This window comes from Lepus europaeus, chromosome 16 (genome assembly GCF_033115175.1).
Source record: "Lepus europaeus isolate LE1 chromosome 16, mLepTim1.pri, whole genome shotgun sequence".
In the NCBI taxonomy this organism is placed as follows: Eukaryota; Metazoa; Chordata; class Mammalia; order Lagomorpha; family Leporidae; genus Lepus; species Lepus europaeus.
Window position 1 is genome coordinate 50,150,694 of NC_084842.1, and position 22,521 is coordinate 50,173,214.

A 22,521-nucleotide genomic window follows, 5' to 3' on the forward strand; every position below is an offset into this window, starting at 1 on the left:
AGTCACAGAAGGCAATATAGGTGCTTCCTGCCTCTTTGTCAAAACACTCACTCTTGGAACCTGGCTGCCATGCAGGGCCCAAGTATCCCACAGAGAACCACATCTCAAGTCCAAAGCACCAACTTTCCATCTGTGAATCACCTACAAAAATGACCCCTCGATCAGCAGCTGAACCATCTCGCTGGTCCTGCATGAACACAAACTATCCCCACTGAGCTCTGTCCAAACTACAGATCTGTAAGCTAACATTCAATGGCTGTTGTTTCAATACAGTATGTTTTGTGACTTGTTTTCTGTGTAGCAGTAATCAGAATACATATTAAATGGCCAAGATGGTGAGGTGTTTTTTTTTTTAACATGAGAGAAAAAGAAGTATTTTACTTAACAAGTCAGAAATCCTATTAGGATCGTGTTACCTTCACATTGCCATGTTCAATGAGCTGTAGATAATCTCTGGAACCAGGTGCTGAAGTGATATAACCCAGAAATAGCACTTGATTGGAGCTGTTTTTCAGTAGTTTTGAAACAGCAATAGCCTGCAGTTTCCTGTCGAGATCATCTCTAAAAAAAAAAAAAAAAAAAAAAAAAAAAAAAAAAAAAAGGCAAAAATGCAGTTGAAAAAAAAATTTTTTTAAGTCTTAGATGCCTAACTTTTCAAACAACATCTTCAAAGAGTGCACAAATCCAGAATAACTCCTACTAGGGTAATGTCTTAATGGTACACAAATAAACAAAACATACATAGTTCCTCAACTGGGTCAGATGATGAAAGTGTGACTATGAACAATACAATCTTTCCCTGCAAATTATGTGGAGTCAAGTTGACTTATATATGCACTCTAAATACAGCATTGATTCCATTTTTCATTGGAATAAATTTTATTAGTGACATAGGCCTGATCAATGGTATTACAGCTAAAAACCAGCAGTCAAAAAGAAAAAAAAAAAATCCAGGAATACTGCTAAAGAGAATCCTAACACTCACAGAGCACACGAGGCTTTTGATACCCACCCCATTCTTTCAACTGAACAATTTCTGAAAGTGCCCTTGGCTCTTCTGCTCAAATACTAACTGATCATGGTGGGTTTTTTTTTTTTTTTTCTTTAATGCCAAACACTGTTGACATACAACTGAGATCATGAGGCAGGTTCCTCAAGCTTTTGCAGAGTTCAGAATCAGTCTATTTGGAGGAGGACCTGGAGCAACAGAAAGATATTTAACTGCTGCCAGAGACAGCAAGAAGGCAGAGAGAGTGGAAGAGAAATGCCCTGGTTCCCCAACTCCTGCCGCCTCCAATCTGACACTAGCGCCTCCCAGTGGTCAAACAACCCAGAAGCCAGAAGCAGGGGACTTTGGGTTGCCTGTGATACGTAGCCTAGAATAACAGCAGGGGATGTTTCTAAGAGCAAATAGGCAGTAGACAAACACAGGCATTTACGCAGAAAGATAGCTCATAAATGAGTACTTGGGGGAAAGTGACAAAGGAAGATGGCGGGAGATCTCCAAGTACTGAGAAGATGGAAGAAACCTTAGGGAGGGGAGATCTAAGAAGGACTAAACTGCATAAACATGAGGCAACCTCAAAAAGTTTGTGAAAAACTGGAATTAACAGTTATTTCATTACAAAAAATTTGAAATCCATGCATAGTTTTTTCATAATATGCATTTCCATGATTTTTTGAAGAACCTTCATATGTACAGGCAGCTGAGTGTTATTGAAAGAGCTCTCAAGAAACAGAGGGGTGAAAAGAATCACCATTTGTTAAACACCTTTGACACAGAATTCTCATAATCACTGCAGGCATGTGGTAGGGAGGCAGGCATTTGCAAGGGAGCTTGATGAAGCCCATAGCTTTCTCTACTCCCCTCCCTAGATCCGTCCTCTGGCCTTCTCTATGCCCTGGGAGGCTGTGCCCTGCAGGTTTGGTCTCCTGGGCTCCCTTCTGTGCTGATTTCCAGTTAGGTTTGACCAATTTGGAGGCACCAGCAGGAGACGAAAAGGACAGGGAAGAGCAAAGTTGGGGTATTTCTTCCGCAGTCCCTCTGCCAGTGACTGTAGTCTGTGGTCCAGATCTGACTGGGCTCCTAGAACATCATTCCTTCAGTCCTAAGGCTGGTGAGGACTCCCCACGGTTAGTACCATGCAAGTGCCTCTGCATCTCTTACTTGTTGCTTGGCCCCTTCCAACATTTGGTAAGTAGCCCTTTCACTTGGTCTGCAGTGATCTGTTACTTCCAATGCATGCAACTAGGATTCCAATCCAGATATAGAACATTCCAAAGCCACTGCACCATGGATAGTGCTACCATCCAAATATATTTTAGTATATCATCCTAGCCTAGAAAATAGGCTGTGAATTTGGTTTTATATTTTGTCAGGAGATAAATCTCACAAAAATAATCCAATTAAAAAGTCTGTGCATGCACAGGAGGAAGGGGGGGAGAGAGGAAGAGAATAAGAGGGAGAGAATGTACATATCTTCTCTTTTTTCTTATCTGTTAATAACTGATCATCCCAATGCCCTATAACATGAACTGGAAAAGAGAATTTTACTCTGTTTCCACAGACAGGATTGGAACTCACAAGGTTATCTGGCCAAAACTAAGCCTCAGGCCTCTTGACAACAGGTTCTGTGTTCTGTCCTCTGTACACGTGTTACATGTAATAAATTTTTTTAAATGGTGATTAGCCAATGGCTCAGTTAATGACTGAAAATAAGATCCATTTTTGTGATGGTGTTTACCTAGATGACTTCTAAGAAGTGCTGCTCATTCCTATTTACTGGTCATAAAAGAGATATTTGCATAGTCATTAATTTTAAAAGCCTTGTTGAATCAGCTAATAACATGCACAAGCATTCTGTAATTCATTCCTAATAGGATTTTCAATTTGTAGGCCATAATCATTGGGAAACAAAATCTCTAAATACTTATTCATAGTGAGAATTTCTCTAGTAGCCTAGAACACAATGGCAAACAGAAACGTGTAACGACGGCTTTACAAACGATGCAAGGGGCGAGCTTTTCTCTGTTGGCTGCCGGGAGGCTCCAGTGTTCATGAACACTAAGGAGTGACACAGGAGTGGTGGCTCCCAAGAAAGAGGGAGACTGGGTCCATCTCTGTGCTTGTGACATAACAGATGTTTGATTCACGTTTGATGATGCATTCTCTTCTCAGCTGCCCAGTATATCATATATTTAAAATTGTCTGGGGGCAGCACTGTGACGTAATAAATAAGGGTGCTACCTGCAGCACCAGCATCCCATAAGGGTGCTAGTTTGAGTCCCGGATGCTCCCTTCTGATCCAGCTCTCTGCTATGGCCTGGGAAAGCAGTAGAAGATGGCCCAAGTGCTGGGGCCGGTGCTGTGGTGCAGTGGGTTAAAGCTCTGGCCTAAAGCGCCAGCATCCCTTAAGGGAGCTGGTTCTAGTCCTGGCTGCTCCTCTTCCAATCCAGCTCTCTACTATGGCCTGAGATAGCAGTGGAGGATGGCCCAGGTCCTTGGGCCCCTGAGCCCACATGTGAGATCCAGAGGAAACTCCTGGCTCCTGGCTTCAGATCGGCACAGCTACGGCCGTTGCAGCCATCTGGGGAGTGAACCAGCAGATGGAAGACCTCTTTCTCTGTCTCTACCTCTCTCTGTAACTCTGCCTTTCAAATAGATAAAGTAAATCTTTTTTAAAAAATTAAGAAGATGGCCCAAGTGCTTGGGCCCCTGCACCCAAGTGGGAGACTCAGAAGACGCTCCTGGCTCCTAGCTTCAGATCAGCCCAGCTCTAGCCGTTGTGACCATTTGGGGAGTGAATCAGAGGATGGAAGACTTTTTTCTCACTTTCTCTGCCTCTGCCTCTCTGTAACTCTGCCTTCCAAATAAATAAATGAATCTTTTTAAAAAATTTACAGTTCCACATCAAAATATAAACAAAAGGTCTGATTTGGTTTAACAATGGCCAGTATTAACTGAACACTTCCTGTATTCTCGTACTTTCTATGAGATCATATATCTCATTTAATTCCAAAAGAACCCAATGAAATAGGTAGGATTGTTGTTCCTGATTTACAGATGAAGAAACTAAGCCTCAAAGTTAAAATAATTTGGTGAAGGACACATAACTAGTGACTGAATTAGTATTCAAACCAGATTGTCTGATTCTAGGCATTAGAATATCATGGCTTACCCAATAAACACTGCCCTCTTCCCTGGAGTCACATCTCTTCAGTAAGTGTCAGCTATCATTGCTACTGCTATTGTCTTTGCCATTATTATTCAATCAAATGAGTAGAAAACCTATTAAAGGATAAGATGGGGGGGCGCTAAGTAGGTAGTTAGTAGCCATCTTTCCCACCTCTTTTCCAAGTACATTGCTAAGGCTGCCCTGTAGTTTCTGCTTTCAAGTTTTTTTTTTTTTTCCATTTTATTCTTTTCTAAACTGTATATATTTTAAGACAGAGAGAGAGAGAGAGGCAGCCAGAAAGAGCTCCCATCCTGGGGCTGGTGTTGTGGCATAGCAGACTAAGCCTCCACCTTTGACACTAGCATCCCACTTCTGATCCCACTCCCAGGTAATGTACCTGGGAAAGCAGCGGAAGATGGTCCAAGAGCTTGGGCCCCTGCCATCCTGGGAGACCCCGGTTGGAGTCCCAGGCTCCTCGTTTCAGGCTAACCCAGCCTTGGCCATTATGGCCATCTGGGGAGTGAACCAGCAGATGGAAGATATCTGTGTATGTGTGTGTGTGTGTGTGTTCCTCTCTCTCTCTCTCTGTCACTCTGCCTTTCAAATAAATAAATCTTTAAAAAGAAAAGAACAGAACAGAACAAATTTCCTATCCTCTGGTTTACTACCCAAATGCTCGCATGTGTAGGGCCAGGCCAGGCTGAACTTCCAAGTGAGAAACTCAGTCCCTAGGGGCTAGTGCTGTGGCATAGTGGGTGAAGCCACCGCCTGCAATGCTGGCATCCCATGTGGGTATTGGTTCGAATCCCGGCAGCTCTTTGCTGTGGCCTGGAAAAGCGGTGGAGGATGGCCCAAGCCCTTGGTTTGCTGTACCTGCATGGGAAACCCAGAGGAAGTTCCTGGCTTTGGAATGGTGCAGCTCAGGCTGTTGGGGCCAATTGGGGAGTGAACCAGCAGATGGGAGACCTCTCTCTCTCTCTCTCTCTCTGCCTCTCCTTCTCTCTCTGTGTGTTAACTCTGACTTTCAAGTAAATAAATAAATCTTAAAAAAAGAAAAAAGAAAGAAACTCATTCCCCAATCTCCTACGTGGGTGGCAGGGATGCAACTACTTGAGCCATCACTTGCTTCCCCCAGGGCACACATTAGCAGGAAGCAGAACAGAGCCAGTACTCAGGCACTCCGACATGGAATAAGGACATCTCTCCAGTGGTGTCTTACCCGCTGTCTGCAGTGCTATGCCACAAGCCTGCCCCTCACATTTATTCGTGACATGTCCAGAGAGGATAGAGGATGTTAAAAGTGGCTGGGGGGGAGGGGGGATATGGGGCATAAAGGGTAAAGGGAGTGGCAGATTCAACTCTTTCCTAAGTTAAGTCCTTGCAACTGGTTTCCTAGCTATATGACCATGGCTGGACAAGCCATCTAACCTCTCTCTGCCTAGTTTTTTTTTTAATCTGTACAATGGGACTATAATAGCACCTGTACAGAATGAAGACTAAGTACAGTGATGCACGTAACACAGCACCTACACAGAGAACCACTGCACTGCTCAGTAACTGGGGGCTAACCCGGCCATCACTACACCGTCCGTGGACTGCCTGTGTCTCAGACGTTCCTATGTCTGAGTTTTCAAATCAGCAACACAAGTCAATTACTTCGGGAGATTAAAAAGAAAGTAAGAAAGGCTATGTCATAGATATCAGAGTCACGTGTTACTACTACTTCTTGACCTTTGTGTAAATTAGATAGACCAAAGACACCCACTCATGATTCCCAAAGTGGGTCACAACAAAATCCACCAGTTTGTTGGAGATGTTGACGGTCAGCGTTATGGCTGGTGCAATCTCGCCCTCTGGTGACGGAAGGAGGTGATGCTCTGATTTCACAATTGGATATCTTGACAACACCATGATCCTGCACGGGAGTGAAAAGAAACACGCATCACGCTCTGTCTCACCGCATTATGTCACTGGGATGAAGAGTTCTCATTAAAAAGAGATGTGTTCCACTACAAGTGTCCCACTGAGGGACCTTCCGAGCAGTAACACAGCAGGCTTATATGCCGGTCTGCTTGGTGGCTCAGTGCACCTCTGCCATTCAGCACTCCCTCTGTGTCACTGCACAGTGCTGTCAACTCTGTCTTAACAAGTGCTATGGTGCCATGAAAAGGGTATAGTTAGCAGCACATGGGATCCATTTCACTTTCATTGCCACTGTGACAATACATTTTCACAATTCAAATACAAATCAACACAAATAAGAGCATATACTCTTGGGGCGTGCCCTGTGGCATAGCAAGTTAAGCCTCCATCTACATCATGGGCATCCCATATGGGAGCCGGTTCGAATCTCAGCTGCTCTAGTTCTAATCCAGCTCTCTGCTAAGGCACCTGGGAAAACAGTGGAAGATGGCCCAAGTCCTTGGGCCCCTACACCCATGTGGGAGACCCAGAAGAAGCTCCTGGCTTCTGGCTTTGGACTGGCCCAGCTCCCACTATCACAACCATTTGGGGAGTGAACCAGTGGATAGAGGATCTCTGTGTGTGCGTGTATGTGTGTGTCTTTTTTTGTCTGTCTCTCTCTCTCTCTGCCTCTGTCTCTCCCTCTCTGTAACTAAGCCTTTCAAGTAAAATAAATAAATCTTAAAAAACAAAACAAGGGGCCGGCACCATGGTACAGTGGGTTAATCCTCCGCCTGCGGCACCAGTATCCCATATGGGCTCCAGTTCTAGTCTTGTCTGCTCCTCTTCCAATCCAGCTCTCTGCTGTGGCCTGGGAAAGTAGTAGAGGATGGCCCAAGTCCTTGAGCTCCTGTACCTGTGTGGGAGACCAGGAAGAAGCTCCTGTCTCCTGGTTTTGGATTGGTGCAGCTCTGTCTGTTGCAGCCATTTGGGGAGTGAACCAACGGAAGGAAGACCTTTCTCTGTCTCTCCCTCTCACTGTCTGTAACTCTACCTTTCAAATAAATAAATAAAAATCTTTTAAAAAAATGCATAGTCTTGCCAGTAAAGACATGAAGTAACAATTTACAAAGTAAAAGTTAAAGACTGTCTAATGTATGACAATGTCTTCCTTTTAAAAACTATTTGAGAAACAAGAGAGCCAGAGAGAGAGTGCTCCATCTGCTGGTTCATTTGTCTAAATGCCTGCAAGAAGTCAGGAACTCAATCCAGGTCTCCTGGCATGAATGGCAGTGACTCCACGGCTTGATCCATCACCTGCTGCTTCCCAAGTTCTGCACTAGCAGGAAGCTGGAATCAGGAGCCAGGAATCAAAACCAGGTAGTCTAAAATGGGACAGTAGTGTCCCCAGCCTGTCTGTCCTGCATGGCCTGCCAGGTTATAATCACCTGGCTCCTGGATATCACTTGACTGTCCAAGGAAATCTCCAACTTAGCACAAACCTTCCCACCACAACTCGGTAAAGTGGGACCCTCTATGGTCAGGCAGCTACCCTGGTCTTTAATCTCAGCCCTTGGTCCACTCTGCTCCAGACACAGCAAGCTCAGTCCTGCCTCCAATCTTTCCTTAGCTGTTCCCTCAGCCATTCTGGAGGCTGGTCCTTCTCATTGGAATGTCTTCAGAGAGCTCTTCCTCACTACCCTAGCTATGGGATCAGCACTGCTCATGGCCACTGCCCGTGTGTGTGTGTGTGTGTGTCTGTCTGTCTGTCTGTCTCTCTCCAGTTTGTTTCCCATGTTGCATTTATCATGATCTCAAATTATCTTATTTATGTACTTATTTCTGTTCCTTAGGAGAATATGTTCCAAGGCCCCCAGTGGATGTCTGAACAGCAGTGGGTGCCATGACAGAGGGATGATTCGTGCCCAGGGCAGGAAGGAGCAGGACGGTGGAAGATTTTTATCACACTCTTCAGAAAGTTGCATGACTTAAAATTCTTGGATTGTTTATGGCTGGAATTTCCTTTAATATGTTTGCTCCATGGCTGGCTGCAGGCAACAGAAACCATGCAGCGCACACTTGTGGGGAAGGGAGGACTGCTCTATGTGTTCATGGTCCCTCTCTTCACACTGAGAACATGAGCTCCATGGGGCAGCTCCCAGGTCGGACATGCTTGGTGCTGGAACCTCAGCTCCTATGTCAATGGTTTACAACAGCCACAAACTGGAAATACCCAGCAACAAGGAAATCACGTTCAAGTTTATAAAATCTGCACACCTTCCGCACCTTCCCATCCCACAAGAAACCTCACTGGGCAGAGTCAAGGGTGAAGACAGGAGGATCTCAACTCCCCACTTCCAGCCGACCTGCCTGGCCTGTCAGGAACATGCTCAGGATGAAATCCCCAAGTCTACTCACCCCCAGGTGTGATCCCTTGTGCTTGGACCAAAGTCTGTATAGAAGCCCAATTTCTCCCCTAGCCACATGGTCAAGTCATTGTTCCCCATGTAGGGCTTAGAGGCATCGCTCTCCAAAATCGTTATGAAATCTGCACCTGTTTACAAAAACAAAAAGCTGAGCCAACGCTGTGGCGTAGCGGGTAAAGCCACCGCCTGCAGTGCTAGCATCCCATATGGGCGCCGGTTTGAGTCCTGGCTGCTCCACTACTAATCCAGCTCTCTGCTATGGCCTAGGAAAGCAGTGGAAGATGGCCCAAGTCCTTGGGCCCCTGCACCTGTATGGGAGACCTGGTGGAAGCTCCTGGCTCCTGGCTTCAGAACCAGTGCAACTCCAACCATCTCAGTCATCTGGGGAGTAAACCAGTGGATAGAAGACCTCTCTCTCTCTCTCTAACTCTGCCTTTCAAATAAATAAATAAATCTTTAGAAACAAAAAGTACACAGAAAGCACAGCAATGCAGGACACAATGATCAAAACTTCATTCAAGGCCTTTAACCTACTTGCCTCTATTTATAAACCCCCAAACAAAGTAATTCCTCAAGAATCACTAAAGGAAAGTGGTTCAGGTCTGAGCTATAAAGCAATTTTCCCATGTGTAGTATGTAATTAAAATATAGAACACCTGGAGGAAATACTGGGCAGGATAAAAGCATAACTTTTCTAAACATTCAAATATTCTTAACATCTTTCTCCAAATTTCAAATAATCTTCATGCTTTCCTCAAATACCCAATGTATGTTCAGAAACAATAGAATGGTGCACAACATTCTATTCCAGGGCAAATAGCTCCATGGTTCTGACATAGAAGTCGTTTTACTGCCTTTCTTATTTTTAAAATTTTTTTTTAAATTTCATTTTCTTTGAAAGGCAGGCCAACAGAGAGAGACGGACAGAGGTCTTCCATCTGCTGGTTCACTCCCCAAATGACCATAACATCCAGAGCCAGATCAAGCCAAAGTCACAACCCAGAATTCAATCCAGGTCTCCTGTGTGGGTGGCAGGGACCCAAGTCCTTGAGCCGCCACCTGCTGCCTCCCAGGGTGCACAATAGCAGGAAGCTTGACAGGAAGCAGAGGAGCCAGGACTCGAACCAGGCACTCTGAGATGGGCTGCAGGCTTCCCAAGTAGCTTCTTAGCTGCTGCGTCCAACACACACCCCTCATTGACTCTTTTAGACTTAGGCCTGATGTGCCTCAGAGGACTGTAATCAGAACTGAATACAGACAAGGGACCAAACAAATTCCTTCATGGCCTTATGGTCATCCAGATACTCAGAAAGTTCTCAGGAGGCATGCTTATCATTAAGAATAACAAGAACACGAGGCTGGTGCTGTGGCATAGTGGGCTAAGCCTCCATCTGTGGCACCAGCATCCCATATGGGTGTCAGTTCTAGTCTTGGCTGCTCCACTTCCGATCCAGCTCCCTGCTAATGGCCTGGGAAACCAGTGGAAGATGGCCTAAGTGCTTGGGCCCTTGCACTCACATGGGAGACCCAGAAGAAGCTCCAGGCTCCTGGCTTCGGATCAGCCCAGCTCTGGCCATTGTGGTCATTTGGGGAGTGAACCAGTGGGTGGAAGACCTTTCTCTTTGTCTCTCCATCTCTCTATAACTCTACCTCTCAAGTAAAAATAAATTTAAAAATTTTTTTTAATTAAAAAAAAAAGAATAACAAGAATAGTTCAGCCCTTCACTGATCTTGCTTCACGTTGCTGATTCAACAATCAAATGCTCACAAAATTTAGAAGATGCTTCACATAAAGATGAGCTCCCCAGAACACAAAAAAACAAATAAAATGGATGCTCAGGCTGCAGTTTGCTTCACAAATGAGCCTCACTCGGACCCATTCTGCCTGTTAATTCAATGATTTTCTGGTCCCCAACAGTGGGTCCTTGAGTGACAGCAGCTAACAGCAGAGGCATCTCTAAAAAGAAACAGCATGACCAGAGTCCCTGCAGACAGCTGGCATGTGGTGGTGTTCAGAACCAACTGGATTAATTGCTGTCAAACAAAGATGTGAGATGGCCGCTCAGGCTCCCTGCAGTTGCCCGGCAAAGAAAGCCTTTTCAAGATGAGTCTGTGACCCAGCAAGCCCTCCTCCTATGATTTATGATCTTGCTGGAAACAGAAGCAACAGTAGTAGTTTCTCAAGCCCTGGAGCAAATTCCCATAAGACTCACCAGTGTCCCTGAGCAGCTGAGCTGACCGTTCCAGACTGGACCATCCTTCATTGTCGTACCCGAACCGGAAAGGCCAGATGGCAGCAGAGAAGTCCCTGGCTGGAGCCTGCGGGATGGTTTCCGTAGTGATTTAGGATGACTGGGAACAATGGACAGTTTTATCCACCTTTCTCTACCAAACTTCATTTTTTGGTAACAAAATTTCCTTAGACATTTGCATGCATTTAATTCATAAAAATAAGGAGATTTCTATTATATGGTATATTCATAATAAGGCTGTGAACTTTCAGGTTAAGCTTAGAAATTAGAAGGAACGGGTGTACAGCTCAGTGGTAGAACATTTGACTAAAGACATTAGAAGAGATGTTTGGAAACTACTTATACAAAGCTTTGTTTATTACAGCTAGACATTAGCGATAAGCTAGCTGTCCATCTGTAGAAAAAGAAAGGAAAGGTTACACATACATATAATATACTACAAGGTACCGAAACATGAATTAGGATGACATATTTCCGTGCAGATGAATCTCACAAAGATGATTTTTTATGTTTAAAAAGCTGAAAAATATATATGTGAGATGCTGTTACTTAAGTAAAGTTAAAAACTTGGAAAAAGCAATATTGTCTAGGGATCTATTATATGTAGTTAACAGTAAAAGGAAATGCTTGAAAATTATTTTTTAAAAAACATTCTCAGGAGAGTGGTTATCCCTGTAGCCACATGTAAAGGAGTAGAGGGGCCTTTACCGTATTTATAAAGTGGCCAGCTTATTCTCACCTAGTTATGGACAATCTTACATTCCTACTGTTCTAGGCAAGGCCAAGGCCAGGAAGCACAGCCCCCTTGAAGAGCTCCTCTTTGGGGCCCTTGAGGTAGTTAGAGAATGCCCAACTCTAACCCTTCATCCCAAACAAATACCTACTGATCTACGACAGGGCCCCTGTGAAAGAGAATAGCTGAATTTGAACCAAGTCTATGACCACATCTAAAACAGACAAACTGAACCATACAAGTTGAGGTTGGAGAGGAGAAGCGCACACACCTTTTCGTAGAAGGGCCAGTATCTGACTAACCAGGTCTGTGTGTGTCCTACCATCAGTAAGCCAGGCCACTTCATCTTTGTGAAAGTTGTAAGATGAGGATGGAACCATCAACAGAGACTTCAAGAGGCATGATTAGATCCATCCAGTTATGCTTTTTCAGACAACTATATGAGGGGCTTCAAAAAAGTTTTATGGAAATGCATATTATTATGATTTTTAAAAAGATTTTATTTATTTAAGAGGTAGTTACAGACAGTGAGAGGGAGAGACACTCCCAAAATGGCCACAAGCTCAGTCCAGAGCTGAGCCAATCAAAAGCCAGGAGCCAGGAGCCTCCTCTAGGTCTTCCACATGGGTGCACTTGGGCCATCTTCTACTGCTTTCCCAGGCCATAGCAGAGAGCTGGATTGGAAGAGGAGCAGCCGGGTCTCGAACCAATGCCCATATGGGATGTAGGCATCCCAGGCAAAAGATTAACCTACTGCGCCACAGCACCAGCCCCAAGAAATGCATATTGTGAAAAATCATGCATGCATTTCATTTTGGCACAAAAATAAAATCATCTTTTAATTCTATTTTTCCATGAATTATTTTTTAAAGAGCGTTCCCATCTGCTGGGTCACTCCCAAAATGCCCACAATGACCAAGGCCAAAGTCAAGAGCCAGGAACATAACCAAGGTCTCCCACACAGGAGGTAGAGACCCAATTACTTGAGCCATCGCTGCTGCGTTCCAGAGTCTGCATTAGCAGGAAGCTGGAGTCAGGAGCTGGATCCAGGAATCAAACCCTGGCACTTCTATGTAGGATATGGGTGTCTTAACCACCAGACTAAGCACTCACTCACTGCTCCATTAAGGTTTTGCAGTACCCTCATATGCATATCTATAAAAAAGCCTGGATTTCACCATTTCCAAACCCATTATACCTTCATGCTTCCCATCTCAGCAAAAACCATCTCTCACTATCCAGTTGTTCAAGTCAAAAACATAGACGTCACCACTGATTCCTTCCTTTTCCTCATCCAACCACATCCAACTCAGCAGCCAATCCTGTCAGTTCTACTTTCAAAATATATCCCGAGGCTATCCACCTCTCTCCAAGTCCACTGTCACACCCCCATCAAAAACACCATTATCTAAGAATTTATTCCCTTATATATACTCTTGTCCTCTATAATTCACTCCACACACAGCAGCCAAATTGACCTGTATCAATTTTTCACTCTAATGCTTGAGACATTTGGCCTCCACTCACAGCAAATCAAAACCAGGAGTGGCCACTGTGGTTGGAGAGGCCTTCCCCCTCCTCTCCAACTTCGTCTTCCGCCATCATCAGCCATGCTGGTCACCCCAATGTACCTCAAACACACCACACTCGGCCCGGATCCCAGCTCTGTGAACAGTGGGCTGCTTCTCAACTTTCAAGTCTCATTTCAAGTGGCTCCTCCTCAAAGCAGCCTTCTCTGTACACTCAGACCCAGTCTCTCTCCACTCCATAATCTTATTTCCTTCATAGCAACGTGATCTAAAATGATAGTCTTTATTTGTTCCTCTGAATACTGTCTTTTTCTACTAGACAGCAACCTCTGGAAGAGCAGGGATCTTGTTCAATTTGTTTACTTCTGTATCCTGGGCACCCGGCACATAGAGGGACTTTCAATCAACAATTGTCATATGCATGGATGAATTAGTCAATTAATAAATGAACAAAAGAATGAAATAGGTATTAAATCCAATTCATATGACTCTGCTGAAAAAGAATTCCTAACTGGTAGTAAGTGTGCTGTTCTGACACTGTAGCTATAACAGTGACTAACGATTAGACGGCACAAGAGATCGTGGGCTATTTATTAAGAAGTAGTTACTGAGTTCTGAAAATATGCCGAGCATTCTGTCAGGTACTGAGATACAAAGATAAATGAGAGAAGCATGTTCTCCATTCTCAGTATAGCTTTTAATTTAATAAGAAAAGTCTCCCAGAAATAATACTGCTAAAGTTTAAAGTTAATTCTCAAATTCTGTTAGTCAAAACTATAACTCAGACTGCATAATGAAACACATTGAAATGTTTATTAGAACAGATAGAAAGTCCAGTGCTACAATGACTTATTCTTTCTGCCTACCCTTCTAGATGAGAACAGGACATTAAAATATTTAAAATTGTAGAAAGCAAGAGGGAAAAAAGAGAGGAAATATTCTGTGACCCATCATTATACAAACTACTCATACTTTGAAAAAATCAAGAAGTTTCTGTGAGACTATTCTTAAGACAAAGAATCTCACATTGCTATCTTCAGCAATATCTACTAACAAGTATAGAGAAGCCCACTATGAAATAATTTCATAAAATAATGCCACTGTGCCATCAGCATGTGACAGAGGCCATGAAGCCATCAGATGCAGGCCTAGTATCCAGTCAAAACAGAAAGATATACAAATGTATGTATATACATGTATTATTATAAAATTTTATTACAAAATCTTTAAGTACTCACCCCTTTGCCCAATTTTCTCTCATAAGATTTTTGCCGCAAACCTAATCCCAACAGCCCCACACCAACAAGCAGCCATAAAACTAAACGGAAAGAAAAAGCAATTCTTTAAAAGAAACCAAACTTGTTTTAAAAATAATTTTTACAAAATTATTGAATGTATTCATTGAGGATTTTATGCAAAGTAAAAATGTCTATTTCCTGAATTAATTCTCATGTATGCCATGCATACATAATAATGAATATTATATATGATATATTATATTATGTATACATAATATGTAATACATAATGTATTACTTCAAATCTAGGTTTCAAAGAATCTTCCCTAAAAATGTTCCAAGGACCATTAGCATAAAGTAAAAATGAATCAGAAAATACACAAGAAAACAAATCTCCATGAGCAGGCGCCAGCAGGGGAAAAAAAACCCTGCAGCCTCAATCCCACAAAGACTTCAGATATTGGAACCTTCAGGATCAGAGCATAAAATAAGTACGCTTAAGATATTTAGAAATATAAAAGTTTTCAAAATTATGACAAAGGAACATGAGACTACAACTATCAGGAACATTTGTAAAGAAAATAAACATTCTAGAAATTTTTTTTATCATGATTTTTTTTTTGACAGGCAGAGTTAGACAGTGAGAGAGAGAGACAGAGAGAAAGGTCTTCCTTCCGTTGGTTCACCCCACGAATGGCTGCTATGGCCAGCGTGTTGCGTTGATCCGAAGCCAGGAGCCAGATGCTTCTCCTGGTCTCCCATGCGGGTGCAGGGCCCAAGCACTTGGGCCATCCTCCACTGCCCTCCTGAGCCACAACAAAGAGCTGGACTGGAAGAAGAGCAACTGGGACAGAATCCGGCGCCCCAACCGGGACTAGAACCTGGAGTACCAGCGCCGCAGGCAGAGGATTAGCCTAGTGAGCTGCAGCACCAGCCACATTCTAGAAATTTTAAAAATAGTTATAATAATTGAAATTAGACATTCAATGGACAAGACAGAGAGTACAATCTGAACAGAAAATTAATGCAAGGGGTGGCACAAAAATGCACAGATAGAGAATATCAAAGAAATTAAGAGACATGGAGGTGACAGTTTTGCTGTCAACCTGAAACTGCTTTAAAAAATAAAGTTCTTTTTTTTTAAAGATTTATTTATTTGAAAGGCAAAGTTACAGAAAAAGAGGGAGAGACAGAAAGAGAGAGATTGATCTTCCATCCACTGGTTCACTTCCCAATGGCTGCAATGGCCACGGGTAGGCGAGACCAAAGCCAGGAGCCAGGAACTTCTTCCAAGTCTCCTGCATGGGTGGCAGGGACCCAAGCACTTGAGCCACCATCTCCTGCTTTTCCCAGGTACATTAGCAGGGAGCTGGATGGCAACTGGAGCAGCCAGGACATGAACCGGCACCATATAGGATGCTGGCATTGCAGGCAGTGGCTTTACCCACTAGACCACAACACTGGCCCCTCACTTGGCCTTTCAAATAAATAAATCTTTTTTAAAAATGCTAGATCCTGGCATAAAGGTACACACCAAAACATAAGAACACACACCAAAAAACTTCATCCTAAATTTTTTTTTTTTTTTTTTTGGACAGGCAGAGTTAGACAGTGAGAGAGAGAGACAGAGAGAAAGGTCTTCCTTCCATTGGTTCACCCCCCAAATGGCTGCCATGGCTGTAGCTACACCTATCAGAAGCCAGGAGCCAGGTGCTTCCTCCTGGCCTCCCACGCAGGTGCAGGGCCCAGGCACTTGGGCCACCCTCCACTGCCTTCCTGGGCCACAGCAGAGAGCTGGACTGGAAGAGGAGCAACCAGGACAGAATCCAGCGCCCCAACCGGGACTAGAACCCGAGGTACCCATGCCACAGGCAGAGGATTAGCCTAGTGAGCCATGGCACCAGCCTACTTCATCCTAAATTTAAATAGGATATTTTCAAATCAGTATGAAACATAAATGAAAGTCTTTATATATTGGGGCTGGTGCTGTGGCACAGCAGGTTAAAGCCCTGGCCTGAAACGCCAACATCCCATATGGGCACCAGTTCGAGACCTGACTGTTCCACTTCTGATCCAGCTGTCTGCTATAGTCTGGGAAAGCAATAGAAGATGGCCCAAGTCCTTGGGCCCCTGTACCCATGTGGGAGACCCAGAAGAAGCTCCTCACTCCTGGCTTTGTATCAGTGCAGCTCCAGCCGTTGCAGCCAATTGGGGAGTGAACCAGTGGATGGAAGGCTTCTCTCTCTCTCTCTCTCTCTCTCTTTCTGCCTCTCCTCTCTCTGTGTAACTCTGACTTTCAAATAAGTAAATAAATCTTTTTAAAAAGTCTTTATATAATGGTCTTACTGTGTTGTGACATTTATTTTAGGAATACATTAAACATTTATATAGCTTCTTAATTGTTTTCTATCTCTTTACACTATAATATTTTATTTCCTTTAATAAAGTATCAGTCCTTAGGGTGGAGACCATTGTTTATATATCTTTGTCTACATAGTAAGTGCCCATTCACTACCTATACATCACATCATTCATCACATCATTTTTATTTATCATGGTCCATGTTAAAGAAATTACATATTGAATAGCAGACCAATTTCATGTTGGACTCTCTAATTCATTAACATTCCAAATGTTAGCATATTTAATCTCAAAAAAAGAAAAGAAGAAATGGAGTGAACAGCCTTAATTATTAGAACGGTGTATTGTGAGAATTCTACCTGTTAAATCATCTTACCTATGTTAGGAACAAAATAAAACTAATACAGAGACATACGTGGGACCCCCACATATCAGAGGTTCGAGACCCAGCTTTATTCTGGATTCCAGCTTGCTGCTGATGTGCAGGCTTCAGCCCGTCTCAGCCCCAGCTGTTTTGCAGGAATCTGGGGAGTGAACCAGTGGATAGGAGATCTCTCTATCTTTCTGCCTTTCAAGTAAATAAGAAAACAGATAAATAATTTTAAGTGGAGTATTTTTAAAACAACTAGTAGAGAGTACTTACGGATAAAATGATTTGCTTTAAAGAATACTCTTAAAAAAAGATTTATTTATTTCTTTGAAAGTCAGAGTTACCAAGAGGCAGAGGTAGAGAGAGAGAGAGAGGACTTCCATCCACTGGTTCACTCCCCAAATGGCCGCAATGGCCGGAGCTAGTCTGATCTGAAGCTAGGAGCCAGGAGCTTCCTCTGGGTCTCCCATGTGGGTGCAAGAGCTCAAGGACTTGAGCCATCTTCCATTGCTTTCCCAGGCCACAGCAGAGAGCTGGATCAGAAGTGGAGCAGCTGGGACTGGAACCAGCGTGCATATGGGATGCCAGCACTGCAGTTGGCAGCCTTACCTGCTACACCACAGCACCGGCCCCAAGAATAGTTACTCTTTACTTTAAAGTAGTTAACCAAAAAAGGATAGAGAAGATTGTTGTTAATAATATCAACAAAATGTTGATAATTGTATTAACTTAATGAAGGCTATGTGAGGGTTCATTATTCTCTAGGGTTGCATACTTGAAAATTTATATAATAAATGCTTTTTTAAGAAAAAAGTAGGGGCCAGCCCCTTTCAGACCAAAGGGAAAGAAAGTTTTAAAGTGAGAATATAATTTTCCTCATGGGCATTGTCTACCTTAGAAAAACTACTACAGAACATGCCTGTGACTATAGACTTGTAGTTCAGGCCACTGAAGATTAGAGATGGGACACAGGCACTCCCTTGACTTGCATCCTCTGGTCTGCTTTAACACAAACCAGGAGGAAAAGAAAGCTCGGCATCAGAAGCAATGGGTGGCAGGCCTATTAATGGCTGATCTGTACAGTGATCTGCCCTCAAGGAGACCCAACAGGCCAGTCCACTGCAGTGGCTTTCAATGTGGTAAGCCTGGGCTTCAGCAGAAGTCAGCTTGTGAAGAGCCCTGGCAGCTCTGCCAAGAGTTGGATCACTGGAAATGGACCTGCCCTGGAGTCGAAGGATGCCCAGGTCAGAGCCACAGATCTTATGGGCTCTAAGCTGAAAAGCCCTTCACTCAGCCCAACTTCCAAAGTGACCACTGCAGCTGAGGGGATGGTCAAGTAGGGTCAGCAACATTGCAGGCAGAACTGTAAATTTCTTGTTAGAGATGCCACCTGCCTTTACCTGGCCAGCTCTCCTCCCAGGCCAGCCAAGTAATGAAAGTCAACAGAGTGCCTTCCCCTAGGAGGTTCACACCTCCCTTAGGATGTACCCCATGTGAAGAGATAGATAGGTTTGGGCCTCTTAACTTACAAGGCCTAAAGCCCAGCAGATTATTATCAAGCCCCTTCTATCAGGTTCTATTTGCCTCTCAATCAGAAAACTTAATTGTAGCTTAGACAGCACCTTTCTTAGCTCCTCTAATAATGACTCTGTCCTTTGTTCTAGACCCTGTCTAGTGCAATTGGGCCTCATTCCTTTGTAATCATAACCTCTACTCTACCACCAATGGCTCTACTCCCAACCTGTGTGTACTGATGGTCCTCTTCCCCACTTAATGCTGTATAATTGTTCAGACCTGGTTAATGCCACTCTTAGGATCATTGGTTACTATCCTCACCCTGTCTTTTATGACCTTGTCTAAATATGATCAGAGTCGGCAAACTTGGAAGGCTTCCATAGCCTTGGCAACAGCCTAAGGTGGTTACTGGCGCCATAAACTAGAGTGTCAATTTGTTGGGTCAACAACAGGAGCCACTGTGCACTTGCTCCTCATGTGGGATCTCTGTCCTTAATGTGCTGTACATTTTGATTTGATGCTATAACTAGTACTCAAACAGTATGTTTCACTTTGTGTGTCTATGTGGGTGCAAACTGTTGAAACCTTTATACTAAATTGATCTTCTGTATATAAAGAGAATTGAAAATGAATCTTGATGCAAATGGAAGGGGAGAGGGAGCGGGAGAGGGGAGGGTTGCGAGTGGGAGGGAAGTTATGGGAGGGGGAAGCCACTGTAATCCATAAGCTGTACACTGGAAATTTATATTCATTAAATAAAAGTTTTTTAAAAAAAAAGAATAAAAAAAAAAAAAAAAGTAGGGGCCAGCACTGTGGCACAGTAGGCAAAGCCGCAGCCTACAGTGCTGGCATCCCATATGTGTGCTGGTTCAAGTTCCAGCTGCTCCACTTCTTATCCAGCTCTCTGCTATGGCCTGGGATAGCAGGAGAAGATGGCCTAAGTTCTTGGGCCCCTGCACTTGCGTGGGAAACCCAGAAGAAACTCCTGGCTCCTGGTTTTGGATTGGCACAACTCCATCCATTTGTGGCCGATTGGGGAGTGAACCAGCAGATGGCAGACTTTCTCTCTCTCTCTCTCTCTCTCTCTCTGCTTCTCCTCTCTGTGTGTAACTCTTTCAAACAAATAAATAAATCTTTTAAAAAAAAAAAGAAGAAGAAGAAGAAAGTAAAGCTATACTTACAAAGTTTCATGTATTTTTCACTCTTTCTAAAAAGCTCTTTAGGAGTATTTTTTGTTTGAAGAATAAAGTCAAGCTTTTTCTTAGGACCAAACAACATATTTACCCCAATAATTAGCATCATGGTACCTGTGAAAAGAGAAAGACAGATTATATTATAATGGAATTTAAAAAAAATCCTTCCAAAGGAAAATTCCAGGAGCCAAGAATCCTATTGAATAAACAAGCTGTGGAAATCCAGTTGGTGTTGAATTTTTCTCAGTACCTAAGCAATCACCGTAGCAGTGCTTCTGATAATTGGGAAACCAGGTGAGGTTCCGGGACTCAGGCTCAACATGAAGGGACCCCAGCCTCTTCCTGATGAGGGACGCCTGAATCTCCTGAGTGTGTCCAGGTCATGGGCTGCTGGGGGCCTTGGGCAGGAGACAACGGGCACATGAGAAAGGAGTCTCTGAGCTACCAGAGGGCCTCATCCTCTCCACTGAAGAGCCCGCGCAGGCCCCAAGTGGAGAAGCACAGGGCAAATGTGGGTTCTGAAAAGGGCAGTGCCCTGGGACATGGGTCCTGTGTACAGAGGGTCCTCCCAGAGGCCGCATGCAGCAAGCCACACAACCAAGAGGAGCTCAGGTCGGGTACAGCACAAAGGAGCTCATGGAGAACTGTACCAACTACTCACAAAGTACCTGCAAAGGCCACACAGTTCCCAAGAATGGAAACAGACACAAGGCACAGGATGTACATTAGGAGACACCAAGTAAACCGCAAGCTAAGGGAGAAGGCTGGCGAAAAAAAAAAAGTGAAGCCCAAGCTTCCAGGAAACAGCAGGAGAAACCCAGACAAAAATTCATAATTCATTGCTCATATAATATAGATTCTTTGCAATCCAGTTATATTAAAAGCTACTTCGGCCGGCACCGCAGCTCACTAGGCTAATCCTCCGCCTGAGGCACCGGCACCCTGGGTTGTAGTCCTGGTCAGGGCGCCGGATTCTGTCTCGGTTGCTCCTCTTCCTGTCCAGCTCTCTGCTGTGGCCCGGGAGTGCAGTGGAGGATGGCCCAAGTGCTTGGGCCCTGCACCCCATGGGAGACCAGGAGAAAGCACCTGGCTCCTGGCTTCAGATCAGCGCGGTGCACCGGCCACAGTGCACCGGCCGCTGCGGCCATTGGAGGGTGAACCAACGGCAAAAGGAAGACCTTTCTCTCTCTCTCTCTCTCTCTCTCACTGTCCACTCTGCCTGTCCAAAAAAAAAAAAAAAGCTACTTCACATATAGACAATGTTCCTTGTTTTTTGCGGTCTCATCAATATAATGCCACTCATACTTTTTAAAAGAAGAGTGCTTAGCTGTATGGAATTGTAATGACACACTGCGTCTACAAGCGCACAAGCAGTGAGAAGGAACTGGAAAGGCTCCCCGCTCATTCTGAAGAAACAAACTCATGCACAGAACGCTCTTACGTTTATTCGTTTTCTTCACACGCAGACCCCTAAGCAAGACGGAGGAAGAGAAAAGCAGGGCGTTGGACAGGAGAACAGAGCAGGACAGAGCAGGCACCTGAAAGAAACCAGAAGAAATGCAGTTTCAAAGCCAAGATTATGGCACAGAAAATGCAGCAATGTATTTGTTTAATTCAATGAGAGTTTGAGTATTTACCCACAATACCAAAGTCTCAATAGTTGTTTCTTAAATTTTTCAAGTAATTTAAAAATAGGTCTCCCAGGAACAGGCACTTGGCCAGGCAGTTAAGGCACTGCTTGGGACGTCCACGTGCCATATGAGACTGCCCTGTGTGAGTCCCAGCTCCCATCACACTCCAGCTTCCGGCTGCACACGACCTGGGAGGCAGCAGGTGATGGCTCGCGCAGGTGGGCCCCTGCCGACTACATGGGAGACCCAGATTGAGTTCTGGGTTCCTGGCTTCAGACCAGCCCAGCCCCAGTTGTTACAGGCATTTGGGGAGTGAACCAACCAATGGATAATAGATCTACAAATGGAAAAATGAAGAAAATTTGGATCCCTATCACCATGCTTTATATCTATATTTTAAAGGTTTATTTTGAAAAATTTTAGTTGTTTACTTGAAAGGTATACTGATAGAAACAGAGAGAGAGAGAGAGAGAGAGAACGAGAGAGAGAGAACACTTTCATCTGCTGGTTAATTTCTCAAATGCCTGCAACAGCTAGGGCTGGACCAGTCTGAAGCCACGAACATGGAACTAGAACCAGTTCTGCCACACAGGTGCAGGAACCAAAGTACTTGAACCATCATCTGCTGCCTCCTAAGCACATTAGCAGGAAGCTGAATCAGAAACAGAGGCAGGACTTGAATGGGATGCAGGCGCCCAAGCAACAGCTTAACCTGCTGACCACAATGCCCACCCCTCTACATTTTAAAAGACTGATTGTGGAAGTATTGGATACATTTTACTTAAATTGAAATGATACGCAGTATGCCATTTGTGCGTGCCTGGAATGCATCAGTAATTTCATTACAGCCAGAAGACAATTTTTAAAATACTAAACTGAGCTAAATTTATGAAATTTTAATTTTGTTACATGTGTTTATAGCTACTGAAGTGGAAAATGTGTGTGTTCTCTGATTTGGTAATTTTTCATTTACAGAGAGATACACATCTATTTTATTGGTAAAATAAAATACCCATGAGCCAGGAACTCCATCTGGGTCTTCCACAAGGGTGGCAGGGACCCACCTACTTGAACCTGTACCACCTCCTCCCAGCATGGGCATTCGCAGCAAGCCGAAAGCAGAAGCAGAGCCAGAACCCAAGCCCAGGAACCCTGACATGGAATGAGGGCACCCCAAGCTTAAGCACTATACCACAT

General features: G+C 44.0%; 1 protein-coding gene across 1 annotated transcript in view; it reads right to left on the minus strand.

The window, feature by feature from the left end:
- The window catches only part of CWH43 (cell wall biogenesis 43 C-terminal homolog), a 57,648-nt gene that overhangs the window by 17,556 nt on the left and 17,571 nt on the right, over positions 1 to 22,521 (minus strand). The window contains exons 8-13 of the mRNA XM_062213087.1: positions 19,682 to 19,807; positions 14,256 to 14,335; positions 10,717 to 10,822; positions 8,496 to 8,631; positions 5,941 to 6,090; positions 417 to 561 (exon numbers count right to left, since the gene is read on the minus strand). Of these exons, the coding sequence (XP_062069071.1) occupies positions 417 to 561; positions 5,941 to 6,090; positions 8,496 to 8,631; positions 10,717 to 10,822; positions 14,256 to 14,335; positions 19,682 to 19,807 (743 nt within the window). The remainder of the gene's footprint in view (positions 1 to 416; positions 562 to 5,940; positions 6,091 to 8,495; positions 8,632 to 10,716; positions 10,823 to 14,255; positions 14,336 to 19,681; positions 19,808 to 22,521) is intronic.